The following is a 22,135-nucleotide window of genomic DNA, read 5'->3' as shown; positions in this document are numbered from 1 at the left end:
CATCTTAATCGTGTTTAATTTAGGACAGCAGTAAACACAAACTTTTTCTAAATTCAGTCGTTTCCTTCAAGCTGAATAAATTGTCTGGGGGAGCAGATAATAATAATAATAATAATAATAATAATAATAGTAAATGAAAAAGAGAAGTAATCAAGTTTTCTTCGAGGGTGCACTACAGTAAAACAAAAAACAAAAAAAAAAGTTATGTTTTCTTTAAGGGTGGAGTACAGTAAACACAGCAGCCTCCCGGTGTCCTGTGTTGTTTGTTTACCTGACCTGACGTAAGGGCTTTGTTAAAGGGGTTATGAGACGACCGACTTGATTAAAATAGGGTCTTAACTCTTCATCACCATCATTATTATCTCCATCATCATCTTTATTTTTTTCTTCTGCACAAGAAATATTAAAAACAGTACTCAGTATGCCAGTAGTATCTCTTGTTAGAAAATGAAATGCTAGCTGTTTCATTTGTACTGCCGTCAGTTTTCTCTTTTTTTTTTTTTTTTTTTTTTTATAGTGTTTCCATCCTCTTTGGGATGCTGCTTGGAAGGTAATTGACTACTACTACCACTGCTGTTACTACTACTACAACTACTACTACTAATGCTACTGCTGCTACAACTACCACTACCACATTGCAACTAGTACTTTAATAATAATAATAATAATAATAATAAAGCGACAGTACCACAAACTAGACAGCATGTTGTATGAGGAAAAAAGCTCGAGGAGGGCCGATGCATGGGTTGCACTCATTGAACAGGTGTTAATATGCCACACCACGCGCGGGAGAGAGGAGGGAGGGGAGAGGGGGAGGGAGAGATGCAGGCTTTACTGAGAAGTGAAGGGCAGACATAGTTCTGAGAGGAGAATAATACAGTAGATGCTAAGAAGAGAATATTATAAACAGTAGGAAGCGAGGTGTAAAAATCGTGCGAAAGTACATTTGTATTTCCTCGTATCAGACATTAATAATTTTAGATCTTATAACAGTATGGATAATTTTACATTTAATCTCAGTCAAGGAACCCAGAGAGAGAGAGAGAGAGAGATGGAGGGAGGGAGGGGATGTGGAGGCGGAGGGGAGGGGAGGGGAGGGTAGGAGGCCGGACGAGGAGGGAGGCATTGTTTTGGTAGGGTTGCATGTTGGCAAGCAGTCTATTCCCGGATTACGCAAAAGCGAGAACTTAACCGTAATTTTTTTTCAAACTTCAGAAAATTTGCAGAATTTGGTTGTATCGATAGTACTGTTTACTTTAATAAAAAACACTGCTTATTATATACGTCAGTGATATGTATTGATACACTTTATTCTTTGTAAACAAAATCTCATTTGCTTTCCTCGTTGTCACAGGAACCGAAGCCGCGCAGGGGAATCATGCTAGGCTGAGGTGCCATGAACAGCCAGTTTGAAGTGTGCAGCATCAGTCACATCAACAACAACAACAACAACATTAGCACCCCAAGGGCAGAGAATAACAACATCATCGCTACAGACGGCAAGACCAACAAAGGCAGCATTGCCAACAGCAGTGGAATCCATCGCCAGTCATCCCATACGAGTAAGTTATTTATTTATTTAATCGTAATTTATATATAAGTTGGGCTTGGATTACATGATCAGTCACATGTGTGCTTTATTTGTATTTTTTCCTAGTATCGTCTATATATTAATGATGACAGTTTCAGTGTCTAAGGCTGAAGGTTAATAGTGAAAGGCAAACTGAAATGAATATATATCTGCAGGAAGACGTGGAGTACAATACAGTATAGCTTACAGTATATTGACTTGCATTTACCACTTAATACAGTACCGTATATTCATTTTATATTTTGTTTTCATTACCAGTACCACCAAATAATCGTATTCAACTCAGGAAAGACCCTTAGTTGTTAGGCATTAGTGAAGGCTGTATTTGGCCCTTCCAGTACATATTTATTTTATTCTTGCTATCTCCAGAACTTTTTTTTTTTTTTTTTTTTTTTTACTGGTGTTAATTGTAGCTGTCGTTATAATACAGGGCAGTCATACACTACATGGGGATCTGTTAAATTGAAGAAAATAGTGTGGCATAGAATGAGATGATAAGAAAAGATATCCATGGGCTGAAGGGGTGTGAAATGACCTTGAATTTAGGTGTATTAGACCCCCCAACGTCTGCTTATCAGTTGGATCATGTCACTTTCAGTCATTTCCCGTGTATTAATTATGGCCCACATGCTTTTCTGAAAGGTAAATTGGGAACAGGAAATTAGTAAAGTTAGCATGATTTTCGAAAGTACCAGTAGTCTTAGAAATGTGAGAAAAAAAAAAAAATACTTGTCTATGAGTGAAGATAAATGACAACCTACTGTACCGTACCTGATGGGGTTTCAGAATAATCTTATACCATATTAAGTTGACCTATACAGTACGGTGATTTTTTTTTTGTACTCTGTTCTTTCTGTTGCTAATAGATTTTATTAAATTTTGGAAAGCTCCCTGGTAGTTGGGGCATTAAATAAGAACATTTCTAACCCCTTGAGTTGGAAGAAGCTTTGCAAAACTGAATAAATCAGTTGGATACCAAGAATGAGATAATAAATATGCTCTCAGGCTGAAAGAGTTAATGTAGCCCTGTTCAGCTCAGAGGTTACTTGTACTCCATATATGGCACTGGTATTGATGGTAATGCAAAAGCTAAGATACGTTGGCAATAGCAAATTAATATGTAGGGTAATAGAGTGATACGTGGTGTAGCTATTTTACAGTACAGGTTCATGATATGTTTAACGTACATTAGCTGAGCAGTAATTTTATTGGTATGGATGTTAATGTATCTTTCCTTCACTGAAATATGGCTACCCCATCGTTATTAAGGAACAGTTACATTGTATAGATAATCGTGTTTCTTAAGAATTCTGCAAATCCAACCCGTATGTGTAGGCATATCTCGCCTAAAGTGTAGTATGTTGGAAATTTTTTATATGATCGTCTTTTAGTGTGTACTGTATTAGGGATATACTGTTGGGTTCATTTTTAATTGCAAAGTGTATTGGAACCCACAGTGAAAGAAGTTATATACCAGTAGTTTAATGTTTGAGTTCAGTATAACATTTTTTATATATGAAGAAAAAAGCATGGCAGTGTATGAAGTCATGTATTTGCATAGTAGCCTATTTTCTGCACTTGTGATTAGCTATATAATTACTGGCATATTGTGAAACGATGTTGAATTGTACAGTTTTAAGCAGTAAGTAAGATGACATGTGTTACATCCAGAATTCAGTCCCTTCAGTTGGATGATGTACTGTATGCTTGTACTGTAGTCTTGCTGTTTCCGTATGATTCTAATCAGCTTAAACAGTCATCTAGTAGTGGAGGAGTTAATCAAGCCCAAAACTATCTAACTCCTTTGGTTCAAAAGTCTCCCCAAAGCTGAAAAAAAATCTTCTAAAGGTAGCAAGAATAAACTAATACATTGTCAGATTGAAGGGGTTCAGTGATATCTATACTAGGCTTCATTATAGTCCTGCTGTACTCTAAAAAATTTGCCTTTATGAGGAAAGGGATGCCACAAGTGCCCCCCCCCTTTTTTTTTTTTTTTTTTTTTTTTTTTTTTTTTAATGTAACTTGGTTCACTACTGCCTGCTTTGATAGGGCAGTCAGGTCCATGACACCCTCAGAAATGCAGAAATTAGGCTCAGTGGTCCCAGATTACTTCAGCTTTATAGCAGCAATTATTTGATTTTATGAGCAAAATTAAACCAGTTTTATAGATACTAAAAAGTTGATTGTGTTTTAAGAAAAATGTGAAAGACGTGTGGAAAATTGAGTTGGTATTGGTAATATGTAAAAAGTGTGTGAAATGATCTCCAGCAGATATCCTTCCTTGCTGCCTGGAACCCACTTACTGCCAGTATACCCGTGACGGTCAGTGGACGTGGTTAAATAATTAAGTTAGATTATGGCGTCTGGCAATAGATAGATAGATACAACAGATTAAAACAGCACCAGGTTGATGAAGTTGGCTTTACAAAACTTTACAGGTTATAGCAGCTGTTATAATCAGGGTCTGAAGGTTAGTTTGTGGGCTGCAGTGAATTTACTTGATATATGTGCACAGATACTTATGTCTTAGTCTGCTTTGCTGTACAGTACAGATATCACCTGACCATCACTTTACAGTATAAAGATTACTGGCAGTATCTTTATTGTAGCTGTACATTCCTCATGAATGTACAGGAAATCTTTTTGCTTGTCAAAGCACACTAGTATAATACTATACAGTACACAGTTTAGCCAGATATTCACTGTAAGTTTTAATGGTTTTTGGTGTCATCAGAACTAATGCTAACTGTATAAGCTCACCACCCAACTGTTCACTGTTATGAAGTATTGTAATATGCCATTCCCAAGATACTTGATGTGTGTAGCTGCTATTGCTTCTGTACATTATTGTAAAGGAGTATATATTGAAGGGTGGGTTGGAGAGAAGTAGGTCGATGTTCTGATTTAGATGACCTTCAGTGTTACAAGCTGGCTAAGCATTAATGAAGATGTGTGTGTGGAAACATAAGAGAATTAAAATTTTGAAGAGAAATTAAGAGCCCATTGGTTTATACTGGCCTTGACATTGCAGTAGGTGTTGCCTTCACTTTGTATGTTGCCTTAACTTTGTAAATGTCATCGTTTTTGCAGTCATCGTAATGATGATCCTGAATACTCTGGTGCTTTGAGATGAGACTGATAATGTTTTGTGCAGGCCCAACTTTTGACACTTTTCAGTCCAGTAATTCAGCCATGCAACAGAACTTGCTTAGTACTAACAGCATGCTCATATAACAGTTTCAGCTAACCCACAGTGCTGGTATGAAGTACAGGTATTCACTTGCTTACTATTAACCAGTTTATGCAGAACTAACCATTCTTCCATGTTATTATACCACCAAATTTAATGAGTCAGTAGAATATGCTGACTGTCTCATGCACTAACATTCTTTTCAGGTGCTCAAGAATATGAATGTGTGTGAATGTAATTTTTGTGTGTGTATGTGTGTGTGTTTTTCATTAGATTTTTTTTTAATATTATGGTTCTTTATTGTTTACTGAAACTCCCATTACGTAAGTCAGCATGTATTTTTTTTTAACTGGTTTATTTTTTGTTCTTGTTTATGTTACTATACTGTACTGGTGTTATGCCATTTCATTGATGACCAATCTCTTGTAATTGAGTGGACCAAGTCATGTGCACTGTAATGAGAGGAAGGTACAGTAATGCCAAATAGTATATGACATTTTTATGTTTGTACTAATGTTTGGGTGATATACTTTTTACATTAATTTGGAAATCAGGAATATTCACATGGTACTCTACTGTAAGTGTCTTGTTCCTGTAACAAGCACTTATGGTACCTTAGGTCTGTAGTAGCACTAAACTAAACTTTATTTACTGTGACTTTATGTACTGTTATCGCTTTTGCTGCAGCATACTTTCCAAGATTAGTTTTTTCTGTTCAGGATTTATCATGTCGTATGTGTATGATTTGAGAGTTGCATTCCGATTTATAACATTATTTTGGAATCTCCCCCCCCCTTCTTTTTATAAACAGTCATGTGAAGGAACATTCTATACGTGTTTGGCATTCAGGCTCAAAACTAATACAGCTTGAGGTTTAGATCACAACACATGGAGTTATCGGCTTGTTTCTTTCTGTTTGCCATAATGTCAAGTTGGTTATCTTAATCACAAGTGAAAATGAATTTAAAATCAACTTACACAAATACTTGGGGCTGCGGGATACCACACAGTACATACAGTATTTTTAAAGTGCAAAGTAGTCGAGTGGTGGGGAACTCAGTTGGAAAAAGCCATATCTCATGCAGAAGAGTTTAAATCGAAGAGGACGCTGGGGATTTTTCTGACACTTGTATGTTGGTCTCCAATGTCTTTGATAATACACATAGTCCTTGACCCTCTACTCAGAATTTTTTTTTCTTTTTCTGTGGGCAATAGGTTATGTCTGTGCATCCTAACTTAACCTTCTTGCTACCTCCAGATGATTATATTTAACAGTGAGGAAATATATTATAGTGAAGGTTTGAAACAATCTCCAACAAGCTTCTCTCTGTTATGAAAGGTCCCAACAAAGCTAAATTTACTTAATCCAGTGGTAGAAAGAAGCAGAATGCACATCTTCAAGCAGAAGGGGCTGAAATACATGACTGAGGATGGGTTGGTTAGTCCTTAAGCAAGTGAATGAATAGGAAATGAGGGAAAGAGGAAGGGATGGTGAGAGAGGGAATAAGAAAAGAAGATAGGAGGAGAGAGGGAAATATGAGAGAGTATGTAAGCAGTTGAGTGATTAGTTTTGAAAGTTCAGAGAGTGTTTAGAGTAAGTGAATGTTTGGAAGTGGATGTGTGTGAGTGAAGGGAAGGGGAGACGAAACTGTCAGAGAAAATATGTAAAGCAAGTGGATGAAATTTAAAGTGTAGAGTTTGTATTTAGAGAAAGTGAATGTGTGGGATTGGTTTCATGCGAGTAATCGTGTGTGAGAGAGCAATTAAGCCAGCGAATGAACAGGCGTGAAAGGAAGGAGTGTTTAGATTAATGAGTGTGTGGGTGTGGGTTTGCGTGTGAGTGAACGGTTATTAGAGACAAGATACAAGTATGTGGATGAACCTGACGAGAGGTAAGGCGTATGCTTAAAGGAAATGGATTCATCAGAGTGGTTGTGTGTGGGGAAAGGGCTGTTAGAGTCAGTTTGTAAGAAAGTTAATAGATTCAGAAGTGAGAAGTGCGTTTAATGAGTGTGTGGGAGTGGTTTTGTGTGAATGAAGAGTTGAAATACGAGTTAATTAAAAAAGCTTATACTGTAGATGTGCCTGTGTGGCTGATAGTTTGTGAGTGTGAGAGACTGAAAGGAACTGAGGATAATGAAAAGTGAGAAGTGTGTGTTAGGGGTGATTGAGTGTGTAGGAGTGTATTAATGAGTGAAGGAAGGTTAGAGAATGAACACACGACGGGGATAGGTCAGTTGTATTAATGGATAGAGAATTTAAGGTGGAATTTAGTGCTCAGATTTAATTAAATATACAAAAGAATCGTAAATTGTGAGGATTATGTATGTTGTTATGGCTTTTCTCTCGCATTCAGAATAAGTTTGAATTAATAACTGTTCTGATCCTTTGTTCATTGGAATCAAACCCCCTAAGAAAGTATTTTAGTTCCTTCTTGTATCACAGTGTATATGATAATGTCATTGTAATATTATAGAAAAAATAATCTTCCATAATGAAGTTTGAATTTGTTGTTGTAGTTCTCAGCCCAGTTCAGAATAATTTTAGTTTTATGGCTGTCTTAGATCATTTATGTACTGGAATCAAACCCCATATGGGATTAAGGCGTCTGGCAATAGATAGATAGAAACCTCAAGCAGATTTTACTTATTATTTTAGACGGTGGTAAGGTAGGATCCGGAGACAAGCAAGGAGAAAGAATGGAAGTTGGAGAATTATCAAATCTTTCATTTCACAGGGTATGTTGTTATTAGTTCCCCCCCCCCTTTGTTTTCTCACTTTTCCCTTTCCTTTTTTTTTTTTTTTTTTTAATGCTTCCTCATCCTATTTTTTGGTGGCAAAAAAGGGTAGGATAATAATGATGATGTTTATGATGGGGATGAATATTGTTTGTGTTTTTGTTCTCAGGTGAGGAGCAGTTGAGGTCAGCGTGGTTTGAGAGAGAGAGAGAGAGAGAGAGAGAGAGAGAGAGAGACCATGGTATCAATTGGTAGACTTACTCGAATTACAGAAGAGAATACCAGAGAGAGAGAGAGAGAGAGAGATGAGAGGGAGAAAGGAATACAGTATAAATAGAGGGTAGAAGGCAAGGTGGGAGGGAGGGAGGGGAGAGAGATGGAGGGAGGGAGGGGGGAGGGGGAGATGAAGGGAGGGGGGAGGGATCCTTAGATATTATAGGGAGGGTTAAATGGCAGGGGGAGGGTGGGGTGGGGGAGGAGGGACTATGGTTAGGGATGAGGGGGAAAGGGAAATGAAGACAGAGGGACAGGTCAGAGAGGCAGGGAAGGTCCGGAAGGTTAGGGATGGATAGATAGATAAGATAGATAACCCCTGTGTTTTAAGGAGTAAAAAAAAATTGTTTGAAGGGACCAGGAATATATGTACCGTGTATGTATGTATGTATAGATAGATAGGTAGATGGATAGATAGATAGTTGGATAGATAGAAGTATAGATAGATAGATGTTAAAGACGTCATTATGCTTAAAACATTATGGTACTATTTTACTTACGACCATTAGAGGTGGACGTAAAGGTGACTTAAATTGTGGCGATAGTAAGTATAATATACCATAAATAAGTGGCAGTAATGCCATAAATAAGTTGCTCTGATACCACTAATAAGTTACCGTAATGCCGTAAATAAGTTGCCCTGATACCATAAGTAACCGTAATGCTATAAATAAGTTACTCTAATACCATAAATAAGTTACTGTAATGCTATAAATAAGTTGCCGTGATAACATAAATAAGTAACCGTAATGCTATAAATAAGTTGCTGTGATATAAATAAGTTACTGTAAATACCGTAAATAAGTTTCTCTAATACCGTGAATAAAATGACATAAATAAATCTTGCTGGGGGATCGATGGAGGCAATTTCTAACTCTTACTACAAGGTGATTTTCTTAATTATATCGTCGAGAGAGAGAGAGAGAGAGAGAGAGAGAGAGAGAGAGAGAGAGAGAGAGAGAGAGAGAGAGAGAGAGAGAGACGGCATCATCCAAAAGAGGTGAACATTTCCTGGGTTAGAGTGGAATGTATGGGAAGAAAGGAAAATGGGGAAGGGAGGGGAGGGAGGAGAGAAAGGGGGAGGGGAAGGGAGAGAGGGAGGAAAGAGAAGGGGGAAGAAAAGGGGGAAGGGGCTGAGTTTAGAGAGGGAAAAGGGAGAGGTTGAGTAGGGGAAGGGGAAGAAAGGAGGGAAGGGGAAAGGAAAAGTGGATGAAAGGAAGAAGAGGGAGGATGAAAAAGAGGAAAGGGAAGGGGGAGGGAGGAAGGGGTGCGAAGGGAGCTGTCATGTAGGAGATTAAGGGAAGGGTGAGATGAAAGGGTGGAAAGGGATGAAGGGAAGAGGATGGGAGGGGATTAGGGTGTTAGGCTTAAGGGAGAAATGGTGGTGGGATTAGGAAAGGGGGGAGAGAGGAGATTAGGTGGAAGGGGGAAGGGATGAGAGGGAGGGGGAAGAAAGAGACGAGGAGAAGATGGAAGAGTGAGGGGGAAGGAGATATTAAAAAAGGGAAAACAAAGGAACGGGAATATATGGAAGCGAAGGGAAATAGAAAGAGAAGATAAGAGAGAGAAAAATAGAACAGGAAAGAAGGGAGAGAGAGAGAGAGAGAGAGAGAGAGACGAAGTGAAGGTAAAGAAGGGGTAAGAAAAATGGATAAGGTAGAGAAAAGAAAACGAAGAGATTACAAAATGAAGAATAGAAAAGGGAGGGCAAAGGAAAACAAGAAAGAAGAGAGGAAGGGAGGGGGAAAAATGGTAAGGGGGAGAAAAGCAAAAGAAAGGAAGAGAGGGAGGGTGAGAGGGAAGCAGGAGTGGCAGGAAGGGAGGACAAGAGTCGGGTGGGGGAGATGGAGGGGAAGGAGGGGAGGGGAGAGAGGAGAGGGGAGGGGTGATAAGGGTGAAGAGACAGGAAATGGGAAGTGAAGGGGTAGGGAGGGAGGGGAAGACGGACACAAAGGTCGTGGGAGAATGGAGGGGAGATGGAGAGAATGGGGGGAGGACGAGAGAGAGGAGGTAGAGGTAGGTGAAGAGAGAGTAGGGGAGGAGGAGAGAAGGGGAGAGAGAAAGAGGAAGCGAAGAAGGAAGGATGGATACAAAGATGATGGGAGAATGGGGGGAGGATTAGGAGAAAATGAGAGTAGGGGGAGGAGGGGGGGAGAATAGGGAGAAAGGGATACAAAGGTCATGGGAGGATGGAGGGAGGAGAGGGGGAGAGGAAAGGGAGGTGGAGTGAGGTGGAGGGAGGGTGAGGAGAAAGGTTAGGGGTAATGGGGAATGTTTGGAAGGGTGAAATGAGAGAGGGAGAGAAGAGGAGCAGGAGGGGGTGGAAGGAAGGGTAAAAATGAAAGATGGGAAGCGGGTATGAAAAGGTGTGTGTGTGTGTGTGTGTGTGTGTGAGAGAGAGAGAGAGAGAGAGAGAGAGAGAGAGAGAGAGAGAGAGATGAAAGGGAGGTTAGAAATGAATAATGGTATTTGGGGTGAAATGGAGGGTGGGGGGGAGCGAGAGAGGGGTGGTGGAAGGGAGGGTAGAAATGAATAAAAAGGGAGGGGAGAGAGGAGGGTGGAAGGGTACAAAGAAATATAAAGGGGAGGGGAGGGTGAAAGGAAGAGGGAGAGAGGAGGGTGGAAGGGTACAAAGGAGTAAAAAGAGAGGGTAGAAATGAATAAATGGGGGGAGAAAAGGGTGGGGAGGATGGCAGGAAAAGGGGAGATAGGAAGAGGGGTAATGGAAGGGGAGAAATTGTGAGAGCAGAGAAGATGGAACAGAATGAATGAGTGCATGAATGGCAGAAGAGGGAAGATGAATGAATGAATGAAGGGGGGAGAAGAGGGGTAATGGAGGGAGGAAAAGGAAATGGTAAGAGGGTGAGAGAGAGGGAGGAAGGAAAATAATATAATGGAGAGAGAGGGAGACTGATAGAGTGTGGGAAAGTAGAGAAGAGAGGAGGAGGGTGAGAAGAATGAAAAGAGTACGAGGGAAAGGGATGAAAGGGAGGGAGGGAAAAGAGTAAGGAAAGGAAGTAAAGAGGAAAGGGAAGAGAGTAGGAGTGAAAGTAAGGATGGGGAAATGGCAGAAGGAAGGATGAAAAGAGCAGAAGGAGGGAGGGAAGGAAAGAGGAGAGGTAAAAGAGAGGGAATGTATGAAGGGGAGGAAGAAGAGTGAGGGTTGTGAAAAGAGCTGAAAAGAATAATTAAAAAAAAAAGAAAAAGGAAAAAGAAAGGAAAGTTGATGAAGAAAGGAAATTAAACCAAAGAGGATGAAAATGAGAAACAAGAGAGGAAGAGTTGAAAAGACAAGAGGAAGAGAAACGAAGTGAAAAGAGAGTAGGAGAGAGTAAGAGGAAGAGAAGGGAGGTGAAAAGAGAGTGGAACAAAGGAAGAGGAAGAGAAGGGAGGTGAAAAGAGAGTGGAACAAAGGAAGAGGAAGAGAAGGGAGGTGAAAAAGAGAGTAGGAGAGAGTAAGAGGAAGAGAAGGGAGGTGAAAAGAGAGTAGAAGAAAGAGGAAGGGAAGGGAGGTGAAAAAGAGAGTAGAAGAAAGAGGAAGGGAAGGGAGATGAAAAAGAGAGTAGAAGAGCATAAGGGGAAGAGCAAAAAGGTGAGACAGAATATAGAAAAGGGTAAAAGGAAGACTGAAACAAGATAAAGATAAGAATAGAATGGTAAAGAAGGAGAAAAAGAATGACGGATAACAAGGAGAAATGGAGGAGAGAGGAGGAAGAGTGGAGCTGGCAGGGAGGGTAAATGAAGATGGATGGGGAAGACAAGAGAAATATTAAGAGAAAGGAGACGGAGAAGAAAGGGGGGAAGAAAGGAGGGAGGGTTGGAGAAAAGGGAGAGAGGACACGGGATAGAGCAGTAATACGGTTAGGGAATAGAAAGCGGGGGAGAGAGAGAGAGAGAGAGAGAGAGAGAGAGAGAGAGAGCGGGGGGAGTTACAAATTGGTGACAGAGGAGAAAGGTTACAAGGGGAGAAAGTGAGAGAGAAGTAGAAACTAGGTGACAGAGGATGAGAAAGGTTAGGAGAGAGAGAGAGGGGGGGGGGGGAAGGTTAAGAGCGAGTATGTGAGAGAGAGGACAGTGGAGAAAGGTCAGGAAAAGGTTGAGAGGGGTGAAGAACTTAAAGAGCGGGAGGGAGGGGAGGGGTCAGGGGGAGGGAAAGAGAGAGAGAGAGAGAGAAGGGCAAGAAGCAAGGTGAAAGGTCAGAAAGTAAGAGAGATTAGAGAGACAGGAGTAAGAGATAAAGAGGGGGGGAGGTGAAGAGAGAAGAGAGAGTTGAAGGAGCAGATAGGAGTAGGGGAGGTGAAGGTGACAGAGAAAAAGAGGTGAAGGAGGACGAGAGAGAAAGAGAGAGAGATCTAAGGCAGCGGAAAGAGGATGGAATAGTTGAATTTTAAGGCCAAATATTTAGGATAGGAAATATGAGGGAGAGAAGAAGTGGTCCACAGAAGAGATAAAGAAATAAGAACACTCGACTTTGGTATTTTATTTTGATAAAGTGGCTAATACAGACCATTTTTTTATTAAGCCAAGAAACCCATATCAGTCAGTGGATTGAAAGCTTCCTTATTTCAGTAATCCTTTCACTTTATTAGCTGGGCATTGGTACTTTATTTTCAGCACCCCTTTATTTAGGTGAGGTAAAAGACATGCAGCCAAAGGGTCACCAGTCCCACATTTAACTCCTTTATCCACATTAAACTTCACAAATCTCCCATGACTCACCTCCTTTCTCGTAAGTGCAAATATAACTTTCTCGGTCGGGCCTTATGTGGAGTTGTGAATCATTGTCAATTTCCAGGAACATTTTCAACTGAATTACTGTCCACTTTGCACAACGCGCACCAGACTTGCACTCCATAATCCAAGTGCGGTCTCAGTAAAGCATGGTAGAGTTGTATTACTTTGAATGTTTTATAATTGTGTGGATTGTAGCTTCAGTCGGGTATATCGCTTTACTTTTTATACCAGCCGTTATAATACTCTTACACAATATTCTGAGGAGTTTGGTTGAGTTTGTAGGTCGCATCACTAGGTTACGAAAATCATTGCTCACTGTCTCGTTAGTTATCACAGGGAAATGGATCGGTAACGTCCGCTAGAGCACACAAACACACTTGTCGAAGTTTTAGATATTTGTTAACTGTGTCATCTAGTTCTTTTTAGTATCCTGATGTGTATTAAATTCTTGCTTTATTTAATCAATCACTGGCGTCTCGTATCGGCCTTTCTACTTTGACTCCCTCAGAACGATGTTATTTTAAACGTTATTTTTGTTTCTGATTGTGACTTTGTTCAGCCTAAGACAGACCTATGGCGTGGATGGGGTTTGTAATATACAGTAACCACTTAAACATGATCACGTCTTAAGACGTGACGATTTTGTGTAGTTTAGGACAGACCCCCTTGTAGTGTTGAGGAGGAAGAAAATGGGAAAATGGGAGAAAAGAGGATGGAGGAGAGGAATGAAGAAAAGGAAGAAGAGACAGGAGAGGGGAAGTGTAAAGAAGGGGTGGAGAGGGGAGAGATGAGAAGGAAGAGGAAGGGGAGAAGGGAGAAAAGGAGGGGTATGTAGGGGATGAGAGAGGGAGAAGTGGAAAGAGAGATATAGGGAAGGGGAGAGACGAGAAAAAGAGGGGAAGGGAGGGGAGAGGGAAGAAAAATAGAGGAGGGGAGAAGAGGAGTTGAGTAAAGGGGAGAATAACAGAGGGGAGGCAAGGGAAAAAAGAGGGAGAGAGAAAAGAGGAGGGGAGGTAGAGAAAACAGAGAGGGAGGGAGGGAGGAAAAAAAAAAAAGGAGAGTAGGGGAGAGAGAAAAAGAAAAGGGGAGGGTGGAGAGAGAGAGAGAGAGAGAGAGGGAGGAGGGAGGGAGCGAGAGGAATAAAACGCAATCCAAATAAGAGTGAAATATGTGACGACGATGAGAGAGAGAGATGGAAAAAGAAAGAAAGAGGATAAAAATAAAGATAGTGAGAGAGAGGAAGAAGGGAGGGAAGATGAAGAGGACAATAAAGTGTGATAGAGAATGATTGAGAAATGAAAAAGGAGAGAGCGATGCAGACGGAGAGAAAGAGAGATAGGGAGAAAGAGAGCGAAAGAAGGACCATAGAGGGAGAGGAGTTATGGAGGAGTTGAGGAGATTTAAGAGAAAGAGAAGGAAGACTTAATGGAAGGGAAGGAGGAGGAGGAGGAAGAAGAAGAAAAGAGTTGAAGGAGAAGAAAGCTGGCGTAAGTGAAGAAAGGAGGAAATAAAAAAAGTGGATGAGAGAGAGAGAGAGAGAGAGAGAGAGGAGGGGGGTAATGTGAAGGAAGAGATGATGGAAAGGGAAGGAAGTGGAAGATTGCCTGGAGGTGGAGTGCGAGGATGTGTTCAAATGAGGAAGGAAAGCTGAAGGAGGAAAAGGAAGATGGATGGAATTACGAGAGAAGAAAGGAAGAAACGTTGATACGAGGATGAGAGGGAAGAAAATTGAATAAAAGATGAAGAAAGGACGAGGAAGGAAGGACGATGATGAAGGAGGAAGAAAAGAAGATGGAAATTAAGAAAAGAAAGATGAATTACGACAGAGGAGAAAGAAGGAAAAAAGGTACGTGGAGAGAAAGGGACGGGGAAGAAAAAGAGAGAAAGGAAGGAAGATGATGGAGGAAGACGAAGAAGAAGGAAGAGGTAAAGAAGAGAGGAAGAAGAAGATGGAAATGGGAAAGGAGGAGCAATGATAAGAGAATGATGATGGAGATTAGATGAGGAAGGGAGAAGGAAGTAGAAAATAAAGAGAAAAAAAGAGTGAATGATAATGGGGTTGATATAAAAGGAAATTAAAATGAGAGAGAGAGAGAGAGAGAGAGAGAGAGAGAGAGTTTTTAGGTCTGGAAACTAGAGACAGGGAGAGAGGTTTTGTGCAAGAAAAAGCAGAGAGGGAGAGAGGAGAGAAAGAAAGGAGAAAAAAGGGAGGGGGAAGGGAAGAAAGAAAGAAACAGGGGAGGATGGAAGAAGGGGAAAATGAGAGAGAGAGAGAGAGAGGAGCAACAAAAGAACTGGATGGCAGGATAAAGAATGATGAAGGAGAGAGGAAGAATGGAGGTGGGAAGGAAGGAAGGAAGGATGAGATGAGAGGAGGAAGGAGAGAAAGATGGAAGAAAGGAAGGAATGGAGATGAAGGGAGAGAATAAGGGAATGAGGGAGAGGGTGAGAGGAGGGGAGAAGATAATATTGGAGGTAGAGAAAGGGAGAGAAGATGGTAGGAAAGGGGAAAGAAGGAAGTGGGAGAAGAGATGAGAAAGAGGAAGCACGAGAAGAAAGAAAAGAAAGGAGAAAAAAAAAAATGGAATGAAAGGAAAAGAGAACGGAGAATGTGTGTGTGTGTGTGAGAGAGAGAGAGAGAGAGAGAGAGAGAGAGAGAGAGAGAGGAACGGAAGAGACGTGATGGATGAAAAACGGGGGAAGAGAGATAGTGGAATTGATGGAGAGGAAGGAGGGAGGGAGGGAAGGAAAAGAGGAGAGAAAAGAAGTGAGAAGACTGAAGAGAATGAGAAGTCTAGCAGTGGAAGAAAAGAAGAGAGAAAAGGGAAGGGAAAGAGGAGGAGAGGTGGAAGGAAGGAAAAGAAGAGAGGAAGGAGGAAGAAATGTGAATGGAAGGAGAGGAAAAGCTGAAGAGATGGAGGAGGAGGGAGATTGAAGAAGGAAGAAGAAAAAACTGGAGAGAGAGAGAGAAGGAAAGAAAAAGCTGGAGAAAGGAGGAGGGAAGAAAAATGAGAATGGAAGGAGAGGAAGAGCGAGGAGGAAAAAAGAAAACGATGGTGAGGAGAAAATAAGTGTGATATATGGAGGAGAGGGAAGGAGGGAGGAAAGGAGAGAGAAGGAGGGAGGGAGTGAGGGAGAAGAGAGATGGAAGAAGGGAAGGAGAAAACAAAGAGAGAGGTAGGGAGTGAGGGCGGAGAGAGAGAGAGAGAGAGAGAGAGAGAGGGAGAGAAAATGCAGGGAGGGGGAATGGAAAAAGGAGAAGGAAAAATGAGAGGCTAAAGGAAATGAAAGTGAGGGAGGGAGGAAAGAAAGAGATGAAGGGAGGGAGCATAGGAAGTGAAGGGAGAGGGAGCAGGATGGAGGAAATGAAGGCAGGGAGGGAGGGAGGGGTCTGTGCCGGAAGGGAGGGAGGGAGGGAAGAGGGTGCGAAAAAGATTAGGGAGGGAGGGGGTGAGGGAGAGGAACGAAGAGGGTGGAAAGAATTGTGAAGGAAAGAGAGTGGGAAGGAAACGGGATGGAGGAAAGAAGGGGAAGAGGGGAGGAAGGAAGGAGGGAAAATTGAGGGAGGAAGGGAGGTAGAAAATCATGTAGGACGATAGTGAGAAAGAGAGAGAGGGGGGGGGGAGAGAGAGAGAGAGAGAGAGATTAAGGGAGGGAAGGAGAGATTAAGGGAGACTATGAGGGAGACAGTGAGGGAATCGAAGAGGAAGAAGGGCGTGGGGGAGGGAGGGAGAGAAAGGGATTACCATTAGAGAGAGAGAGAGAGAGAAGGGACCACCAGGAAAGAGAGGGGGAGGCAAAGAGGGGAGAGACTGAAGGAGGGAAGGGAGGAGATGAGAGAAGGAGAGCCATGAGGGGAGTTGCGAAGGGAGAGAGGGGAGAGATGGAGGAAAAAATGGAAGGAGGGAGGGAAAGAGGGAAGAGAGCCTGGAAGAAGGGAGGGAGAGAAAGGGGAGAGAATTGAAGGAGAGGAGGATGATTTAGGTTGAGAGAAATTAAAGAGCAGGAGGAGAGGGTGGGGAGGGAGATGAGAAAAACAGGATCAGGGAAGGGGGAGATGAGAGGGAGAGGGAGGGGAGTTGGGGAGATAAAGAGGGGAAGAGAGTAGGAGGAAGGATAAAGAAGAGAAAGGAGGGAGATGAGAGAGAGGGAGGAGGGGGTGGGGATTAGTGATGATGATAATGATGATGAGGAGGAGGAGCGTTGAGTAAGGGGAAAAGAGGATGGAGGAGGAGGGAGGAAAGAGGGAATGTAATCAGAGAGGATGAGGGAGAGAAGAAAGGGGAGGGAGGGAGGGAGAAGAGATGGAGTATAATCAGAGAGAAGGGAGGGAGGGAGGGAGGAAATGAGATCTAATGCAATCTAGGGAGAGAGGGAAATGGAAGGGAGGGAAAACGAGGTTGAAGGAAGGAAAGGAGGGAGGGAGGGGAGGAGGGAATGAGTAATGGCAGTGAAAGAAATGAATGCATGAATGGAGTAGAAATTGGAGAGAGAGAGAGGGAGAGAAGTTTGAGAAAATGTTTTGTTTAGGGAGTGAAGGAAGGAAGAAGAATGAAAGAAGAGTAAAAGAGAGAAGATTGTAAGTGTATAGAACGAAGGATGGAGGAAAAGGAAGATACAAAAAAGATAGGAGATAAGAAAGAAGAGTAAAGATGTTTGTGTCAGCTCAGGTAAAGGGAGAGGGGAGGGGATGAAGGAAGGAAGAAAGGGAGGAGGAAAAGAGACAGCGAGGGAAAGAAGGGAGGAGGGAGGGAAGGATGGAAGGAGGGAGGGGGGAAGGACAGGAGGAGGGTGAGAAGGAGGGAAGGAAGAAAGGATGGAAGAAGGGAGAGAAGGAGGGAAAGGAGAAAGGAGAGAGGGAGGGAAGGAAGGAGTAAGAAGAGAAATAAAGAAGTATTGCTAATCCTTCCAGCCATAAAACTCTCTGAAGCTGAGTAAAATCGTCTGGTGGTAACTGGAATAAATAAGTTATTGGATAGGGTTAAGGGAGAGATAAGGAAGATAATAGAGGAATAAGGGAAGGAATGAAAAAGGAAGAGAAGGAGAGAGATAATGAGTAAGAGAAAGAAAGAGGGAGTAAAGAAGGAATGTTAAAAGAGGATGTGAGGATTTGAGAAGACTGAGGAAGGGAGAGATGGAGGAGGAGGAGTTGATGTAGGAGAGAGAGAAGAGAAAGTTATGTCAGAGAGAGAGAGAGAGAGAGAGAGGTATAAGGAAGGAAGGAAGGAGGGAGAGAAGGAAGAACTGTCGTACGTTAGATAATGAAGGAGAGGTTGAAGGAGGGTGAGGAAAGAAGATTGTTTGATGAAGGAGGGAAGGAGGAGAGAAAAGGAAGGAGAGAGAGAGAGAGAGATTTAGAAAGTGAAGGATGGAGGGAGGGAGAGAAGGAGGAAAAGATGGAGGGAGGGAGAGAAGGAGGAAGAGAGGGAATTGGACTAGAGCGCCTGACAACAACACTGTGACACGGGCAGTTAGAGAGAGAATGGGAGAAATGAATGCAAGAGATAGGGAAACAAGTGAGAGAGAGAGAGAGAGAGAGAATGGGAGAAATGAATGCAAGAGATAGGAAAACAAGTGAGAGAGAGAGAGAGAGAGAGAATGGGGGAAATGGATGCAAGAGATGGGAAAACAAGTGAGAGAGAGAGAGAGAGAGAGATTGGGTAAGAAGAGTGATAAAACAGGAATGAATATGCAAGAGATGGAAGAACGAGAGAGAGAGAGAGAGAGAGAGAGAGAGATGAGGCAGGAAGAGTGATACACAGGAAAGTAAATGGATGCAAGAGATAGGAAATCATGTTAGAGAGAGAGAGAGAGAGATTGACACTTGACTGGCAGACGGTGTAACAGACAAATAGACACATAAATGGCATACATACACGCACACAAACATAAACAAGAGAGAGAGAGTAAAGAAAAGAAAGGAAGAAAGTCAAGAACAATGGAGTGACAGACAGACGGCTCAGATGAAGACAGGTAGAAAGAAAGAAACACACACACACACACACACACACACACACACACACACACACACATGACTGAGATTGAGAGATTGTGAAAGAAAGCAAATTTGATAAATATTATTCAGTCTGAACGCCCGTAGAAAACGTAGGGGTAATGGAAGTGGAAGGTGGACTGCGGATAATTAATTGATGCCCAGATTCTGAAAAAAGATGAAACTATAGAGTTAGATAATTTAAGAACAACACACACACACACAAAAATGCAAATTTAAGTATATTCTCAAGCTAAAACTAGAAAGCATTCAGAGAGCGTATACCTCCGCCAATGCCATTCCAAGATCCTGATCCGGATCCACCCCCAAATTTAATCAGTTTTTTCTTGGCCCATGGCCCCCCCCTCCCACAAAATTTAATTGAAATTATTGGAGAAGTTTTGGAGATATCGTGTGGACAAACAAACAAAAAATTCCTGGATTCGGATGATGATCCGGATCACCACCAAAATATAGGGGATTGTTCCTTGGGCCATACCATACCCCTCCAAAAAATTTCTGCAAAATTCGTTCGTAAGTTTTTGAGTCATCCTGCTAACAGACAGACAAAACAGCGACGACAAAAACAACCTCTTTGGCGGCGGCAAAAAAAAATAAATAAATAAATAATAATAATAATAATAATAAATTAAAGGATGTGGGAGAATAAGAGTTTGATGTTAAACGGCTGATGTGAAAAAGGATGAAAGTTTATGAAAAATATGAGTTGTTGTGTTAATAAAAACTATGAAAAAAAAAAATCGCAGAAAAGTTGAGAAGCTAGAAATGAAAAGCCTTTAACATATACCATGAAGAAAGAAATTAAGAAAACAATAAAATAAAGATTACATGAGAAAAAGAAAAAAAGAAACATGTCAAAAAATATACGAGAAAAATATGTAGTTAAAAAAAAAAAAAAGCAAGATTCATGGCAAGATGGGGAAGAAGAAGAAAAAAGAAAAAGATGAAAGATGGCGAGGAAGATCGAGTGTGTGAGATAGCCCTTAAGCCCTTCAGCCCGAGGACGTGGTTTGTTATGTTCTCGTGTCCGTATTCTCGTCGGTGTGTGTGTGTGTGTGTGTGTGTGTGTGTGTGAGAGAGAGAGAGAGATTAGGTGTTAAAGATGGATGATTGTGTGTGTGTGTGTGTGTGAGAGAGAGAGAGAGAGAGAGATTAGGTGTTAAAGATGGACGATTGTGTGTGTGTGTGCGTGTGTGTGTGTGAGAGAGAGAGAATGAGAGAGAGTAGGTGTGAGAGATGGATGATGAGAGATTGTAAGAGTGTTAAAACTCTGAGGTATTGGCGAAGATTAAAGAAAATAAAGTGAGATGTGAGAAAGATGAAAAGATAAAAATGAACAGTGAGAGAGGGAAGAAAGATTATGGAGGAAGAAAATAGTAAGGAGAAATAAGAAGAAAGTTAGAATAAAATGAAGAAATAGTGAGAAAGGGAAGACAAAACAAATATCAGCTGAGGAATGGAAGACACCGAGGAAGAAGTTGAAGGAAGCGAGGAACTTTTGCAGGATATTAAGAAGACAGTGGAAGAAAATCAACAGGTCTTGTAAGAAAGTTGGAGAATTGAAAGAAACTGAGAAAATGGGGAAAGAGAGATTTTTTGAGAACTGAAAAAAAAGTGATAAAAAGGGAAAAGAAATAGAACTGAACAATGGAACAAATTACAAAAAAACAAAAAATTGTAGTAAATAAGAGAGAGAGAGAGAGAGAGAGAGAGAGAGAGAGAGAGGGAGAGAATCACAAAAACTTGAAACACTGGATGAAAAGGGGAAATTTGAGATGATGAGAACTGGCCCAGAAACGTCATGAACGATCAAGTAAAGAAAATGAATGAAAAAAAAGTGGAAGAATTAATTGAAAGAAATAGGAATATGAAAGAAAGTTAGATGTATGAAAAGTTAAAGAAAAGCAGTAAAATATGATGATGATAATAATAATAATAATAATAATAATAATAATTGAAAACAGCAAAATAGAATAATGATAATAAAAAAGATAATTGACAGAGATGGAAATAGCAATAAAAAAAAATCAGTGAAAAAAATAGTCCATAACAAATTATTTATAAAAAAAATAAGGTCGTATAATAAGAATTACCTAGAATTCTTGAGAATCTACAGGTGAGCGATAGGTGCATTGCGAGATCGATAGATTGTGAGAAATGTGACGATAAAGATGGGAAACGTAAAAAATGTGTGTGTGTGTGTGTGTGTGTGTGTGTGTGTGTGTGTGTGTAAAAGGGATGTCGGTAAATGTAAGAAAGTGAGATACAATTGTGTCTTAGGTCGTGTCATACCGTAGTTGAAAGACAGATCAAGTTAGAGATGGATGATAGAAATCTAGGTTAATGAGAGTTGAAACGGTGAGATAGATGGGGATAAAACATGACAGTGGACGCGTTTGATAGCCGCACAAACCCCATCTATCCAGCACCCCAACACATCCACAAAAATATCCTTTATCATTGTACAGTACAGTCCCCAATAAAAGTCTACGGTTGCAACATGCCAGATTTCATTCTTCAAGAAGGTACAGTGACACAGTTAGGGATAGATTGCAGGTAGATAGATAGGTAGAGATAGATAGATAGAATGAGATATAAGTAGATAGATAGATAGAGAGAAGGGGGTACTAATTTTTCATTGGAACCAATATAGAGAAGAGAGAAAATGAGAAAACTTAATATTGGATGATGAGAGAGTAAGAGACTGATGAAGCTGAGAGACAGAAAGTGAGAGAGTGAAATAGTGAGAGAGAGAGAGAGAGAGAGAGAGATGCCAGGACAGGAGATAAATCCTTTTGAGATTAATGGAGTAGAGAGATTCCGGAGAAGATGAGTGAGAGTGAGAGAGAGAGGGAGGGAGGGTTGAGAAATGAGAAAGTCGAACGAGAGAGGGGAAAAGGGTTGGAGAGATTAAAGAGAGCAAGAAAAAGAGAAAAGGCACAAAGGAGGGGAGAAATGAGAGAAAGGGAGAGAGAACACGAGGGATTAAGAGAAGGGAGGGAAGAGAATTGAGAGAGGGGGGGGGAGGGAGAAAAGAAGGCGATAAAAGAGGAGAGAGAGAGACTCGAGGCAGAGAGAGGGGGTTAAGAAAAATGCTTGAGGGATAAAGAGAGAGAGAGAGAGAGAGAGAGAATGACCGACAAAACCGAAAAATGAAGAAAATGAGAAATATAATCCGGAGAAAGAAATGAACAAAAGTCGAAGAAAAATGGAAATTGAAAAAATAATGAGAACAGGTGGAGACGAGTGAAGAAATAAGATCTTGAACGAATATATATGAAGTGAACTAAAATATATGGAGGGAGATTGAAGAAATAAGAGGTCGCGAATGGATGAGTGAACTGAGAAAAAACGAAGGAATATGAGAAAAACAGCGAAAATATTTGACTAGGTGAACGAATGAATAGGGAATGAGAACGAAGGAGTAAGAGGGGAGTGGAAATATTTGATCAGGTGAGCGAGGCGGTAGGGAGAGAGAACAAAGGAATATGAGAAGAGAGCGAAGGAATTTTAAAAGAGCAAAGATGACTAGGGAAATAATAGATGAGAAGGAAAATATTTGAGCTGGCGAACGAATGAATAAGGAAACAGGGCGA

At 41.1% G+C, this 22,135-nt stretch overlaps 1 protein-coding gene across 3 annotated transcripts in view; it reads left to right on the top strand.

The window, feature by feature from the left end:
- LOC145411717 (uncharacterized) overlaps positions 1-22,135 on the top strand; it is a 111,641-nt gene that overhangs the window by 23,100 nt on the left and 66,406 nt on the right. Inside the window, exons 2-3 of one of the 3 annotated variants that reach the window (XM_080281734.1) lie at positions 1,355-1,562; positions 7,689-7,704. In XM_080281734.1, coding sequence (XP_080137860.1) covers positions 1,397-1,562; positions 7,689-7,704 — 182 coding nt within the window. In that variant the 5' untranslated portion in view covers positions 1,355-1,396. Of the gene's footprint in view, positions 1-1,354; positions 1,563-7,688; positions 7,705-22,135 lie in introns of those variants that run through there. The other 2 variants (XM_080281735.1, XM_080281736.1) reach the window with 2 other exon arrangements.

The sequence above is a fragment of the Coenobita brevimanus genome, chromosome 90, assembly GCF_032717465.1.
Source record: "Coenobita brevimanus isolate Jiangsu-jjx chromosome 90, ASM3271746v2, whole genome shotgun sequence".
Lineage (NCBI taxonomy): Eukaryota > Metazoa > Arthropoda > Malacostraca > Decapoda > Coenobitidae > Coenobita > Coenobita brevimanus.
The sequence above is the reverse complement of the archived record's forward strand: the minus strand, read 5'-3'. Positions and strand labels throughout refer to the sequence as shown.